General features: G+C 43.5%; 1 protein-coding gene across 1 annotated transcript in view; it reads left to right on the top strand.

The window, feature by feature from the left end:
• The window catches only part of smim7 (small integral membrane protein 7), a 30,853-nt gene extending 18,797 nt beyond the window's left edge, over window positions 1–12,056 (top strand). Inside the window, exons 4-5 of the mRNA XM_080212997.1 lie at window positions 8,557–8,647; window positions 11,507–12,056. Coding sequence (XP_080069123.1) covers window positions 8,557–8,647; window positions 11,507–11,522 — 107 coding nt within the window. The 3' untranslated portion in view covers window positions 11,523–12,056. The remainder of the gene's footprint in view (window positions 1–8,556; window positions 8,648–11,506) is intronic.
• The last annotated feature ends 1,161 nt before the right edge of the window (window positions 12,057–13,217 follow it).

Here is a 13,217-nt window from a genome sequence, read left to right as displayed (position 1 = left end):
GATAATTATGGGGGATTTCAATCTACATATTGATTGGTCGACCCATGTTGGACGCGGTGGGCTTGAGGAAGAGTTCTTGGAATGCTGCCGGGATAGTTTCCTTGAACAGTGTGTGTTGGAGCCGACGAGGGAGTGAGCTATCTTGGATCTGGTGTTATGTAATGAGGCGGGTAGAATTAGGGACCTTGTGGTGAAGGATCCTCTTGGGAAGAGTGATCATTGTATGGTGGAGTTTCTGATGCAGATGGAGGAGGAGAAAGTGGGTTCCCGGACATGTGTCCTTTGTTTGAACAGAGGGGAGTACGATAGGATGAGAGAGGAATTGGCAAATGTTGATTGGGGGAGCGCATTGGAAGGTAGGTCTGCTGAGGAACAGTGGAGGATCTTTAAGGAGATCTTTCTTGGTGCTCAGCAGAAATTTATTCCGATGCTTAAAAAGGATCACAGGAGGAGAGATAATCAGCCGTGGATAACAAAGGAGGTAAAGGAAAGTGTTAAATTAAAAGCGGATGCGTTTAGAGTAGCTAAGAGTAGTGGGCGAGAAGAGGATTGGGAGAGGTTTAAATATCAACAAAGAATGACAAAGAAGTTGATAAAGAGGGTAGGAGAAACTATGAAGCTGGGCTAGCGCTTAATATAAAAAAGTAAGAGTTTTTATAAATATATAAAAAGGAAGAGGCTGACTCGGGTGAACGTTGGACCCTTAGAGGATGAGAGGGGGGACTTAGTGGTAGGGGATGGGGAAATGGCTGAGGTCTTGAATAACTTTTTTGTATCGGTCTTCACGGAGGAGGACGTGAATAATTTGCCGGGTGTTAGCGATGAAAAGATGGCAGGAGTGGAGGGCCTCAATGACATCATTGTTGCTAGAGAGGCAGTGCTCGAAAGACTGGAGGGACTGATTGTGGACAAGTCCTCAGGACCGGATGGAATGCGTCCAAGGGTTCTGAAAGAAATGGCAGAGGTGACAGTGGATGCCTTGGTGATTATTTTCCAAACGTCGCTGGATTCCGGGGAAGTGCAGGAAGATTGGAAAACGGCTAATGTTACGCCACTGTTTAAGAAGGGTGGCAGGGAATTATAGGCCGGTTAGTTTAACGTCTGTTGTTGGTAAAATGTTAGAATCCGTGATCAAGGAGAAAATAACGAGGCATCTTGAGGAGAATTGTTTGATAGAGCAGACGCAGCACGGTTTCGTTAAGGGGCAGTCATGTCTGACGAATTTATTGGAGTTCTATGAGGATGTGTCTAGGGCGGTGGATAGAGGAGAGCCGGTGGATGTGGTCTGTCTTGATTTTCAGAAGGCGTTTGATAAGGTGCCTCACAAGAGGTTATTACAGAAGGTCAGGGGGCATGGAGTTGGGGGTAGGGTGTTAGCGTGGATAGGGGATTGGCTGTCAAATAGGAGGCAGAGAGTGGGGGTCAATGGGTGCTATTCGGATTGGCAGTTGGTGACTAGTGGAGTGCCCCAGGGGTCGGTGCTGGAGCCTTAGCTATTTACCATTTATATAGATGATCTGGAGGAGGGAATCGAGTGTATGGTGTCGAAATTTGCTGATGACACCAAGATTGGTGGAACGGCAAATTGTGCGGAGGGTGTGGAGAGTCTGCAGAAGGATCTAGATAGGCTGGGTGAATGGGCCAGGAACTGGCAAATGGAATTTAATGTTGGCAAGTGTGAAGTTGTCCACTTTGGTAGGAATAATGGTAGGAAGGACTATTACTTACATGGCGAAAAACTGCAGCGTGCGACGTGCAGAGGGACCTTGGGGTCCTTGTGCATGAGTCGCAAAAACCCAGCCTGCAGGTGGTCAGGAAGGCGAATGGGATGCTGACCTTCGTGGCGAGGGGGATTGAATATAAAACTAGGGAGGTCTTGCTGCAACTGTACAGGGCACTGGTGAGGCCGCAGCTGGAGTACTGTGTGCAGTTTTGGTCGCCCCACTTACGCAAGGATATTTTGGCCTTGGAGGGAGTGCAGAGGAGGTTTACTAGGCTGATACCGGAGTTGAGGGGGTTGAACTATGAGGAGAGGCTGAATAAACTAGGCTTGTACTCGTTAGAGTTTAGAAGAATGAGGGGAGATCTCATTGAGACATATATGATGATGAATGGGATGGATAGGATAGAGGTGGAGTGGCTCTTCCCGCTCAGAAAGGACAGTAGGACTAGAGGGCACAGCCTCAAGATAAAGGAGGGGGGGTGGTTTAGAACAGAGTTGAGGAGGAACTTCTTCACTCAAAGGGTGGTGAATCTCTGGAATTCTCTGCCCGTTGAAGTGGTGGAGGCTGCCTCGCTAAATATATTTAAGACGTGGGTTGATAGGTTTTTGATAGGCAAGGGAATTAAGGGTTATGGGGAGAGGGCGGGAATGTGGAACTGAGCCACGACAGATCAGCCATGATCTTATTGAATGGTGGGGCAGGATCGAAGGGCTAGATGGCCTACTCCTGCTCCTATTTCTTATGTTCTTATGTTCTTATTTCACCAGCTGACTTTAGTCATTTGATAGTACAGAACGTGAGTATCGTTGAAAAAGGACACATTGAATATTTTCATCAGGATGTTCACAGGAATACCAAATGTAAAGGGAATAACTATTTATACTTAATGAGAAGAGAGTGCAGATTAGTAAGCAAGTGGACTCTGATGGTGTTACTATGGAGAACACACCAGCTAACTGATGACTGATAGTTAACTGCCAGGCTTTGTTTAAACTCAAACCAGGCAGGTTAATTTTGATTGGTCAAAGCATTTTTTTGTTCATTGCCCTAGGGAATGAACCAGAGAATGGCTGTTGCCTATTTTGTTTAGCTGAAACAGGTGCAATGTGTGTACCTGTTCTTTCTGTCTGCAAAGAACAGGACTCTGTCACACTGAGCCTGACTGCATAATCAGGATTATTAAACAAATGTTGTCCATTCGTGGAATCACGTTTAATGTTGAACACTTTGTATTTTGCAAGCACAAACTTCTTGGGTATGGGGAGGTAGTGGGGTGGTGGTATTGTCACTGGATTAGTAATTCAGAGAACCAGGACAAGATCTGGCGATTCAGGTTCAAATCCCACCATGGCAGAAGTTTGCCTTCAATAAAAATCTGGAATTACAATCTCATTGCTTGTAGAAAGGAGCTTAAAAAGGAAATTAGGAGAGCCAGAAGGGGTCATGAGAAGGCCTTGGCGGGTAAGATTCAGGAGAATCCCAAGGCCTTCTACAAATATGTGAAAAGTAAAAGGATGAGAAGGGATAGGACCTATAAAAGGTGAGGGGGGAAAAGTCTGTGTGGAACCAGAAGAAATGGCAGAGGTGCTTAATGAGTACTTTGCCTCGGTACTCACGGTGAAAGTGATCTGGGAGGTTGTACTACAGGTTAACATAGAACATTACAGCGCAGAACAGGCCCTTCAGCCCTCGATGTTGCGCCGACCAATTAAGAAAAAAGCAATGACCCTCTAACCTAAACCAATCCCTTTCCATCCATAAACCTATCCACTGACCTCTTAAACGCCCCCAAACTTGGCACATCTACAACTGCAGCAGGCAGGGCATTCCATTCCCTCACCACCCTCTGGGTAAAGAACCTACATCTGACATCCGTCCTATAACTACCACCCCTTAATTTAAAGCTATGTCCCCTCGTGCTAGCTTTCTCCATCCGAGGAAAAAGGCTATCACTGTCCACCCTATCTAAACCTCTAACCATCTTGTACATTTCAATAAGGTCTCCTCTTAGCCGCCTTCTTTCTAACGAAAACAACGTCAAATCCCTCAGTCTCTCCTCATAGGACCTTCCCTCCATACCAGGCAACATCCTGGTAAACCTCATCTGCACCCTCTCCAATGCCTCCACGTCCATCCTATAATATGGGGACCAGAACTGTACACAATACTCCAAGTGCGGCCGCACCAGAGTTTTGTACAGTTGCAACATGACGTCGCGGCTCCGAAATTCAATCCCCCTACCAATAAATGCCAAGAAACCGTATGCCTTCCTAACAACCTTATTGACTAGATTTCCAACTTTCAGGGATCTATGCACATATACACCTAGATCCCTCTGTTTGTCAACACTATTCAGAGTCCTACCGTTAGCCCTATACTCTACACGTTTGTTATTCCTGCCAAAGTGAATTACCTCACACTTCTCCGCATTAAACTCCATCTGCCACCCCTCGGCCCAGCTCTGCAACGTGTCCAAGTCTCTCTGTAAACTATGACACCCCTCTTCACTATCTACCACTCCTCCGACTTTGGTGCCATCAGCAAATTTACTAATCCATCCTTCTATACCCTCATCCAGATCATTTATAAAAATTACAAACAGCAGTGGCCCCAAAACAGATCCCTGAGGCACACCACTTGTAACCGAACTCCATGACGAATACTTTCCATCAACCACCACCCTCTGTCTTCTATCAGCTAGCCAATTCCTGATCCAATTAACTAAATCACCCTCAATCCCGTACATCTGCATTTTCTGCAGAAGCCTTCCATGGTGAACCTTGTCAAACGCCTTACTAAAGTCCATATATACCACGTCAACTGCCTTACCCCCATCCACCTCTTTGGTCACTTTTTCAAAAAACTCAATAAGGTTAGTAAGGCACGACCTACCCTTCACAAAACCGTGCTATCTCCAATCAATTCATTACTCTCTAAGTAACTATAAATCCTATCCCTAATAATTTTTTCTAATACTTTGCCCACAACAGAAGTAAGACTCACTGGTCTATAATTCCCGGGGCAGTCTCTATTTCCCTTCTTAAACAATGGGACAACATTCGCTATCCTCCAATCTTCTGGCACTATACCTGTGACCAACGACGACCTGAAGATCAGAGCCAGAGGCTCTGCAATCGCCTCTCTTGCCTCCCAGAGAATCCTAGGGTAAATCCCGTCCGGCCCAGGGGACTTATCTATTTTCAAACCCTCAAGAATATCTAGCACATCCTCCTTATCTACTTCAATACTATCCAGTTTACAACCCTGTAATCCAGTGTTCTCCACAACTACATTTACATCTCCCTGCGTGAATACCGAAGAGAAATATTTGTTCAGTGCCTCTCCAATCTGTTCCGGTTCCACACATAACTTCCCACTGCTGTCTCTGACTGGCCCTGATCTTGCCTTAACCAATCTTCTATTCTTAACATATCTAAAGAAAGCCTTAGGATTCTCCTTAATCCTATCAGCCAAAGTCTTCTCGTGTCCTCTTTTAGCTCTTCTTAACTCACTCTTTAATTCCCTCCTGGCTAATCTATAGCTTTCCAGTGCACTACCTGAGCCCTCAAGCCTCGTCCTGACATAAGCCTCCTTTTTCCTTTTAACCAGCGAATCAACTTTTTTAGTGCACCACGGTTCCCTTGCTCGACCATTTCCTCCTTGCCTGACAGGGACATACATATCAAGGACTCGCAGTAGCTGCTCCTTGAATAAACTCCACATTTCAGATGTTCCCAGCCCCTGTAGTTTCCTAGTCCAACCTATGCTCCCTAATTCTCTCCCAATAGCCTCATAATTGCCCTTCCCCCAGCTATAACTACTGCCCCTAGGTTCATGCCTATCCCTTTCCATCACTAAGGTAAACGTGACCGAATTGTGGTCACTATCGCCAAAATGCTCACCAACTTCCAAGTCTAACACCTGGTCTGGCTCATTTCCCAGCACCAAATCCAATATAGCCTCACCTCTAGTTGGCCTATCTACATACTGAGTCAAAAAACCTTCCGGCACACTTTGTGTAAAAACTGACCCCTCTAACGAGCTCGAGCTATAGCTATTCCAATCAATATTAGTAAAGTTAAAGTCTCCCATAACAATTACCCTATTACTTTCACTCCTGTCCAGGATCGTCTCTGCAATCCTTTCCTCTACCTCTCTGGAACTTTTAGGAGGTCTATAACAGACTCCCAACAGGGTGACCTCTCCTCTCCTATTTCTAATCTCAGCCCATACTACCTCAACAGACAAGTCCTCATCAAACTTCTTTTCTGTCACTGTGATACAGTCTGAAAAGATTGAGCATGTGGATGTTAAGGAAGAGGATGTGTTAGAACTTTTAAACTCTATCAAGATAGACAAGTCGCCGGGACCGATGGGATGTACCCCAGGTTACTGTGGGAGGTGAGGGAAGTGATTGCAGAGCCCCTGGCGATGATCTTTGCGTCGTCGATGGAGACGGGAGAGGTTCCTGAGGATTGCGGATGTAGTTCCTATTTTCAAGGAAGGGAACAGGGATAGCCCGGGAAATTACCGACTGGTGAGTCTGACCTCAGTGGTTGGTAAGTTGATGGAGAGGCTTCTGAGGGACAAGATTTATGAGCATTTGGAGCAGTTTAGAATGATCAGAAATAGTCAACATGGTTTTGTCAAGGGTAGATCGTGCCTTACAAGCCTAGTTGAGTTCTTTGAGAATGTGACTGAGCACATTGACGAAGGAAGAGCGGTAGACGTGGTTTACATGGACTTCAGCAAGGCGTTTGATAAGGTCCCCCATGCAAGACTTCTTGAGAAGGTGAGAGGGCATGGGATCCAAGGGCCTTTGGCCTTGTGGATCCAGAACTGGCTTGCCTGCAGAAGGCAGAGAGTGGTTGTGGATGGGTCTTTTTCTGCATGGAGGTCGGTCACCAGTGGAGTGCCCCAGGGATCTGTTCTAGGACCCTTGCTGTTTGTCATTTTCATAAATGACCTGGATGTGGAAGTGGAGGGATGGGTTAGTAAGTTCACTGACGATACGAAGGTTGCTGGTGTTGTGGATGGTCTGGAGGGATGTCAGAAGTTGCAGCGGGACATAGATAGGATGCAAGACTGGGCGGAGAAGTGGCAGATGAACTTCAACGCAGATAAATGTGTAGTGGTCCATTTTGGCAGGACCAATGGGATGAAGGAATACAATATCAAGGGTAGGAGTCTTAGCTGTGTTGAAGAGCAGAGGGATCTTGGGGTCTGAGTCCATAGGACTCTTAAATTGGCCTCGCAGGTGGAGGATGTGGTCAAGAAGGTGTATGGTGTACTGGCCTTCATTAATCGAGGGATTGAGTTTAGGAGTCGGGAGGTAATGCTGCAACTTTATAAGACCCTTGTCAGACCCCACTTGGAGTACTGTGCGCAGTTCTGGTCGCCTCACTATAGGAAGGATGTGGAAGCTATTGAAAGGGTGCAGAGGAGATTTACAAGGATGTTGCCTGGATTGGGAGGCATGCCTTATGAAGATAGGTTGAGGGAGCTGGGACTCTTCTCCCTGGAGAGATGAAGGTTGAGAGGCGACCTGATAGAGGTTTATAAGATGTTGAGAGGAATAGATAGGGTGGATTCTCAGAGGCTATTTCCCAGGGCTGAAATGGTCGCTACGAGAGGACACAGATTTAAGGTGCAGGGAAGCAAGTACAGAGGAGATGTTAGAGGTAAGTTTTTCAGTCAGAGGGTGGTGCGTGGAATTGGCTGCTGTCGGTGGTGGTGGAGGCGAACTCGCTGGGGTCTTTTAAAAGACTTCTGGATGAGTATATGGGATCTAATGGGATTGGGGGTTATAGATAGGTCCACGGCTTAATAGGTGTAGAAGTGATCGGCGCAACTAGTGGGCCGAAGGGCCTGTTTGTGCTGTAGTGTTCTATGTTCTATGACTATTGTCAATTTGTTTTAAAAACCCATCTGGCTCACTAATGTTCTTGAGGGAAGAAAATCAGCTGTCTTTACCCAGTTTGGCCTACATGTGACTCCAGGTCCATAGCAATGTGCTGACTCTCAAATGCACTCTGAAATGGAGGAAGTGGAGGTGAGCAGTGTTGTCTCAGCCAGTGACACTCATATCCTGTAAAATTAATTCTTAAAAAAAGTCAATATCTTGCCCCTTGTGAACAGCTGTTTTATATGATCTGCAAGTCTTTTGGGACATTTGGCCTACATCTAGTATCACCAGCACTGAAATTCATACATCATTAGTGTGATAGGCAGAATCCTTTTAGTGGCAAACTCCACTTCCAATTGCTACTGCATAGTAGCTGAGTGAAAATACTGCTTTGATCAGCCAGAATCAACTTACTTGGTTTGAATTTAAACAAAGGTTGGCAGTTAGCTGTCAGTCATTAATTAACCAGTGCATTCTCTGTAGCAAAGCTGCTACCAGAGTCCACTTGCCAGCTAATCAGCACATTCTCCTCATGTAGTATAAATTGTTGTTCCCTTTACATTTGGTATTCTTGCAAATTGTCCTGATGAGTGCAAGACAAAAGCTTCAATATGTGTCTTTCTTTCAGTGAAACTCAATTATTGATTTTTCAGATGAGATTGAGCCAAGGCCTCATCTGTTCTCTGAGGTGCATATAAAAGACAACAGCAGTCATCTGAAGATGAGCTGGGTAATTATCCCTAGTTAATGGCCAATAGTTACCCTTCAAAACAACATCTCAAAAATAGTTTTAGTTGGTCAGTCACATTATTGTTAATGGGACAAAGCTGTGCAAAGTTTCTACATTACAATTCAGAATTAGATGTGCTTTGAGACATTCTGAGGCCATTAAAGACACTATATCAATGCAAGTTTTTTTTTCCTCAGGTGATAACATCAAAGAGTTCCTGCTGAGTTTGCGCTACTTCCGGATCTTCATTGCCCTGTGGAATGTCTTCATGATGTTTTGTATGATTGTGTAAGTCCAGAAACTACAATATATTAATTAATACAGCAACCTATATCATAGTTTCAGTTACCTCTGAAAATCTTGAGTGTTTAAAGTATGTTCAAATCTTTCAGTACTATACTGCTAGGGAATCTGAGTCTTTACTGATCTTGGTCCTCCTGTATTGGGGGAGTAATTTGGGCAGAGATGGTGGCATACTGGCTATGTCATAGGACTATTAATCCAGGACCCCTCCCGCTTGCAATTTAACTTTAATTAATATATGAAATAACAAAGATATTTAACAAAAGCTGGTCTCAGTAATGATATTTATTTCCTCCACCACTGGCACACAGTGATAACAGTGTGTACCATTTACAGAAGGCCTTGCAGCAACTTACCAAGACTCCTTTGAGAGCATCTTCCAAATATGACCTCTAGAAAAACAAAGACAGCATGTGCAAATTCCCCACCCAACCATTCTGACTTGGAACAACATCACCATTCCTTTCAGCTTTGACAAAGGTTCATCTGGACTTGAAACGTCAGCTCTCTTCTCTCTTTACACACACTGTCAGACCTGCTGAGATTTTCCAGCATTCGCAGTAATTTGCTTTTATCACCATTTCTTCACTGTCGCTGAGTTAAAACCCCCTTCCAAACAGCACAGTGTGACTGTATCTACAGCAATTTAAGAAGGCAGCTCACCACCACCTTCTCAAGGGCAGGTAAGGACACACAACTGATGTTGGTTTAGCCAGTGATCCCCACATCCTTGGTCATGAATGAATAATTTTTTAAAATTGTAAAGCTGGAACCCAGCTGCAACTGGAGAAGAACGTCAAACAAGTCTCTTCTGCTTTCAGCTTTCAAGGCCCCAAATTCTAGAATTCTCTCCTTAAAGCTTTCTCTGTCTCTCTCTCTTTTATAATCTCTTTCAAACTCAGCTCTTTGACCACGCTTTTGGTTACATGTCCTAATATTTCCTTATGTAGCTTGGTGAATCTTGTTTGATAAGACACCTGTGAAGTGCTTTAGTTGTTTTTATTATATTAAAGATCCTTGGAACATACGAACGCAGGAGTGAGCCATTCGGCCCATCGAGCCTGCTCCAATGTTCATGACTGTTCGTCTACCTCTGCACCATTTTTCTGCACTACCCCATATCCCTTGATGTCATTAGTATCTAGAAAACTATACATTTCTTTCTAGAACACGCTCAATGATTGAGCTTCCACAGTGCTTAGGGATGGAGAATTCTGAAGATGCAGGATCTGCTGAATGAAGAAATTCCTCCAACCCAGTCTTAAATGACTCACTTTTTCAGGTTTTAGAATCATTAGCCAGGGAACATCCTATCTACATCTATTCCAAAATACCCACAAAAATGTTCTAAGTTTCAATGAGATTGCCTCTCATTCTTTAAAACACTATATAAATGTAAATTATTGTCGCTGTGGTCGAGATAACCTTGCAGTCCATGTCGATATCCACTATCCCCCATGTGTCCAGTCTTTATTGCCAGCAATGATGAAGCTTAGAATAGATGCCAGCTTCCACATCACAAGAAAGGAGAGAAGCCCAACATGGAAACTTAGTTAGCGATCAAGTGCATTGTGTAAGAGATTCAAGAAAAATGGGTAAGAGCTGATGGGGAAATACCTCAAGGCCACAAACCGTTAAATAAAGCTCCTAGGCTGTTGTTATTTTTGGAAAAAAAAATTTATTCGTTAAATAAAAGAACATTACAAACATTCAAAACAGCCATTTCAAAATTGCAATAATATTTAGGTTTCTACGTACATATTGCACTCTTGAGGTGTTTCAATACAGTCAAACATTAGAAACATTTTAAAATGCTCAAATTGTGCTCTGAGGTGCTTCAACACAATTGTGATACATGTAAATTCACTATATACATTAAATGTGAGTCATACAGCTGGAGGGGGTTCTATACAATTCCCCTCCCCTCAGTGCACTATTGCTGAAAGGTCTTAGACAGCAACCTTTCCTCATTGACGACTGTGTTTGGCTGCCCCAAGTTTCAGTACATCCTTCAGCACATAGTCCTGGACTCTGGAATGTGCCAGTCTGCAACATTCAGTCAAAGGCAACTCTTGAACTGAAAGACTACCAAGTTTCGGACAGACTAAAGAGTGTCTTTCACCAAGTTGCTACTGATCTTACAGCAACAGCTGATGTTTGTCTTAATATGTGTTCCTGGGAACAGAGTCCTGCATCACAGAGCTGCTCAGGATGAACCTCGACAAAAACAACCCTTGTCTCTCTGTCTCTCTCCAGAACTTCTTTGCAAAAGCGCATTCCGCAAGGAAGTGGACAACGGTCTCTTCCTACCACATCCACCTTGAGGGCAATGTGTGGATGGGTGAGACTCTGGGTGTGTATGAAGAATCTGATAGGATGCCCTTTCTCACCACCAGCCAAGCTAGGTCTTGGTTGATTGAAAATTCTGATAATGAGGCTGCCAAATGACTAAGTGTCTGCTCAGGAAACCATCTGACCTGCCAACTCGTTTTGCTGTAGGGCCTCTAGGACGTTATGTACAGACCACTGCCTGTTAGACTTGTTGTTTATCTGTGTAACTCTTTCCACGAGGGACAGGTGGTGGGGCATAGTCCAACTACCTGAAGTGTTTCACATCAGCATGGCCACTACCTAGGTTGTGAAGTACTTTGAGACATTCCTGAGGTTGTGAAATGTCATTTGTACAAACTTGGGTTCATTTTTCAATGCTTTGCAGAAAGGTACATGGGCTTACGGGGCTGGGGCATCTTGAATTGTGTGAGATTGTCCTCATCAAGTCATACTATTTTATAGTGGTCAATTTTGTTTAAAAAAGTAGCTGATCCGTTTTTTTTTCTTTTCTAGGTTGTTTGGATCTTGAAATCTATTGATGCTGTGAAAATAATGCAATTAGGGACAGCCACCTGGACTGGATTCTTAGCAGGCACTTTCCCTTCTCCATTAGAATTTCTCCAGTTGTTCAGTTTTGAGGGTCAGATATGTATTTTTCCCTACCTACAGCAATTGCACATTGCCAAATTCTGGTATTCTGCAACAGCAGCTACAGAGGTGGTAGCAGCTGTTTGATGTAACTATCTCAATTTTCCCCTCGTTCTCTGGACAGATCATGTGTTTAAAAAGTTTTCCCCACACTACACAGTTGGAAGAGCTGGGTTGATGGTAGTTATCTACATTGTTTCATTTTAGGTTATTCTAGATAAAAACTGATCTAGTTCTAGAAAATCAGGCTGTGATGTGTAGAATTCTACCATAATTAAAATACTTAGTGAATATTAAAATTATGTTGAATACTTAAACAGACTGTTGCTATCTTAGCAGATTTATTCTGCATTTAAAATAATAAACAGGACAATTGTGTTGATTTTAAAATAAAAAAGACCTTGTTTTCATGCCAGTTTGAACTGTCAGTAGCTGTATCTTTGTGATCACACGTGAATTATACAAAACATAATATGCAAGTTTAGGAGCACTGTGCCCATCATTATCACACTGGTCCTGACTAGCACAGAAATAACAGCTAATTAATCCACTGTTTTGTAGACTCTAGAGATGGTTGAGGTTCTTTGTGCTGAAATCTCTTTTGATCTGTAACTTGCACGTAATGCACCTCTTTCAGTGATATTGATTTAATGTAGTTATTAGGTTTTTTTAAGATGTCAACGTGACATTGTGTAGAGAAAGTAAGTGATTCATGAAACTGCACCACAAAAATTGATCCTTTTAAACTGTTAGAGTAGAAATTTATGCAAATATAGCCTAATGGCCTGTCTCTAACCATTAATCTGCTGCCACATTCACAAAGTTATCACTGTTGACTTCCCTTTGTTTATTTTCTACTGAGTTATACAGTTATAGTGGGACGTTACCCCAAGGAGCAATCCTCATTACAGCCTGAAACTTGTCGTCATACTTGTCCCTTTCATCTGCAAATTTAGAATCAGCAGTTAGCCAGCATGAGTCAGTAAAGCCACTTCAGTGGGCATCAGTTTCAGTGCCACCAAAGAATTCATTACTCAATACTGTTCCCCTCAATAAATCAGCGAGGATAATGAAAAGGTTCATGCCCCGTGCCTAAATATTTTAATATACCCACTCCCAACCATCACGTTCAGCTACCACATTTGGGATTTGTTTATTCATTGCCTGCATTGGTTTCTCATTGGTGATACAAATTCTCCATTTTTAAGTACTTCAAAATATTATTATGCCTTCTGGTTGGCTAGTGGTCTGTGCAGAATTGGTGTCCACAGGTCTTTGCTAGAAGTACTGCCCATAACTTGGGCACTTGTAACTCTTAAGGCAATAGTCTACATCCACCATTTGAAGAGTAACAGTTAAAAGAACAATGTATGCACTGTGATTATGTCTGAAGGTGAAGCATGCTCTCCTGTTGGGGGAGTGGCAAAGTATGTCATAGGAGCAGCCCCTCAGAGTCCACACTTAGTGTACTTATATTACGGCTATAGTGCAGGAATCGCTAAGTTGCTTAACCGTCCTTTTATTTGGGGCCATGACGTAAACAGAGAGAAGTGAAATAAGCTACCTGCTTATAATT

Source organism: Carcharhinus amblyrhynchos, chromosome 26 (assembly GCF_965287045.1).
Source record: "Carcharhinus amblyrhynchos chromosome 26, sCarAmb.v2.hapA, whole genome shotgun sequence".
NCBI classification, from domain to species: domain Eukaryota; kingdom Metazoa; phylum Chordata; class Chondrichthyes; order Carcharhiniformes; family Carcharhinidae; genus Carcharhinus; species Carcharhinus amblyrhynchos.
This window is presented reverse-complemented; position numbering and strand designations above follow the sequence as displayed.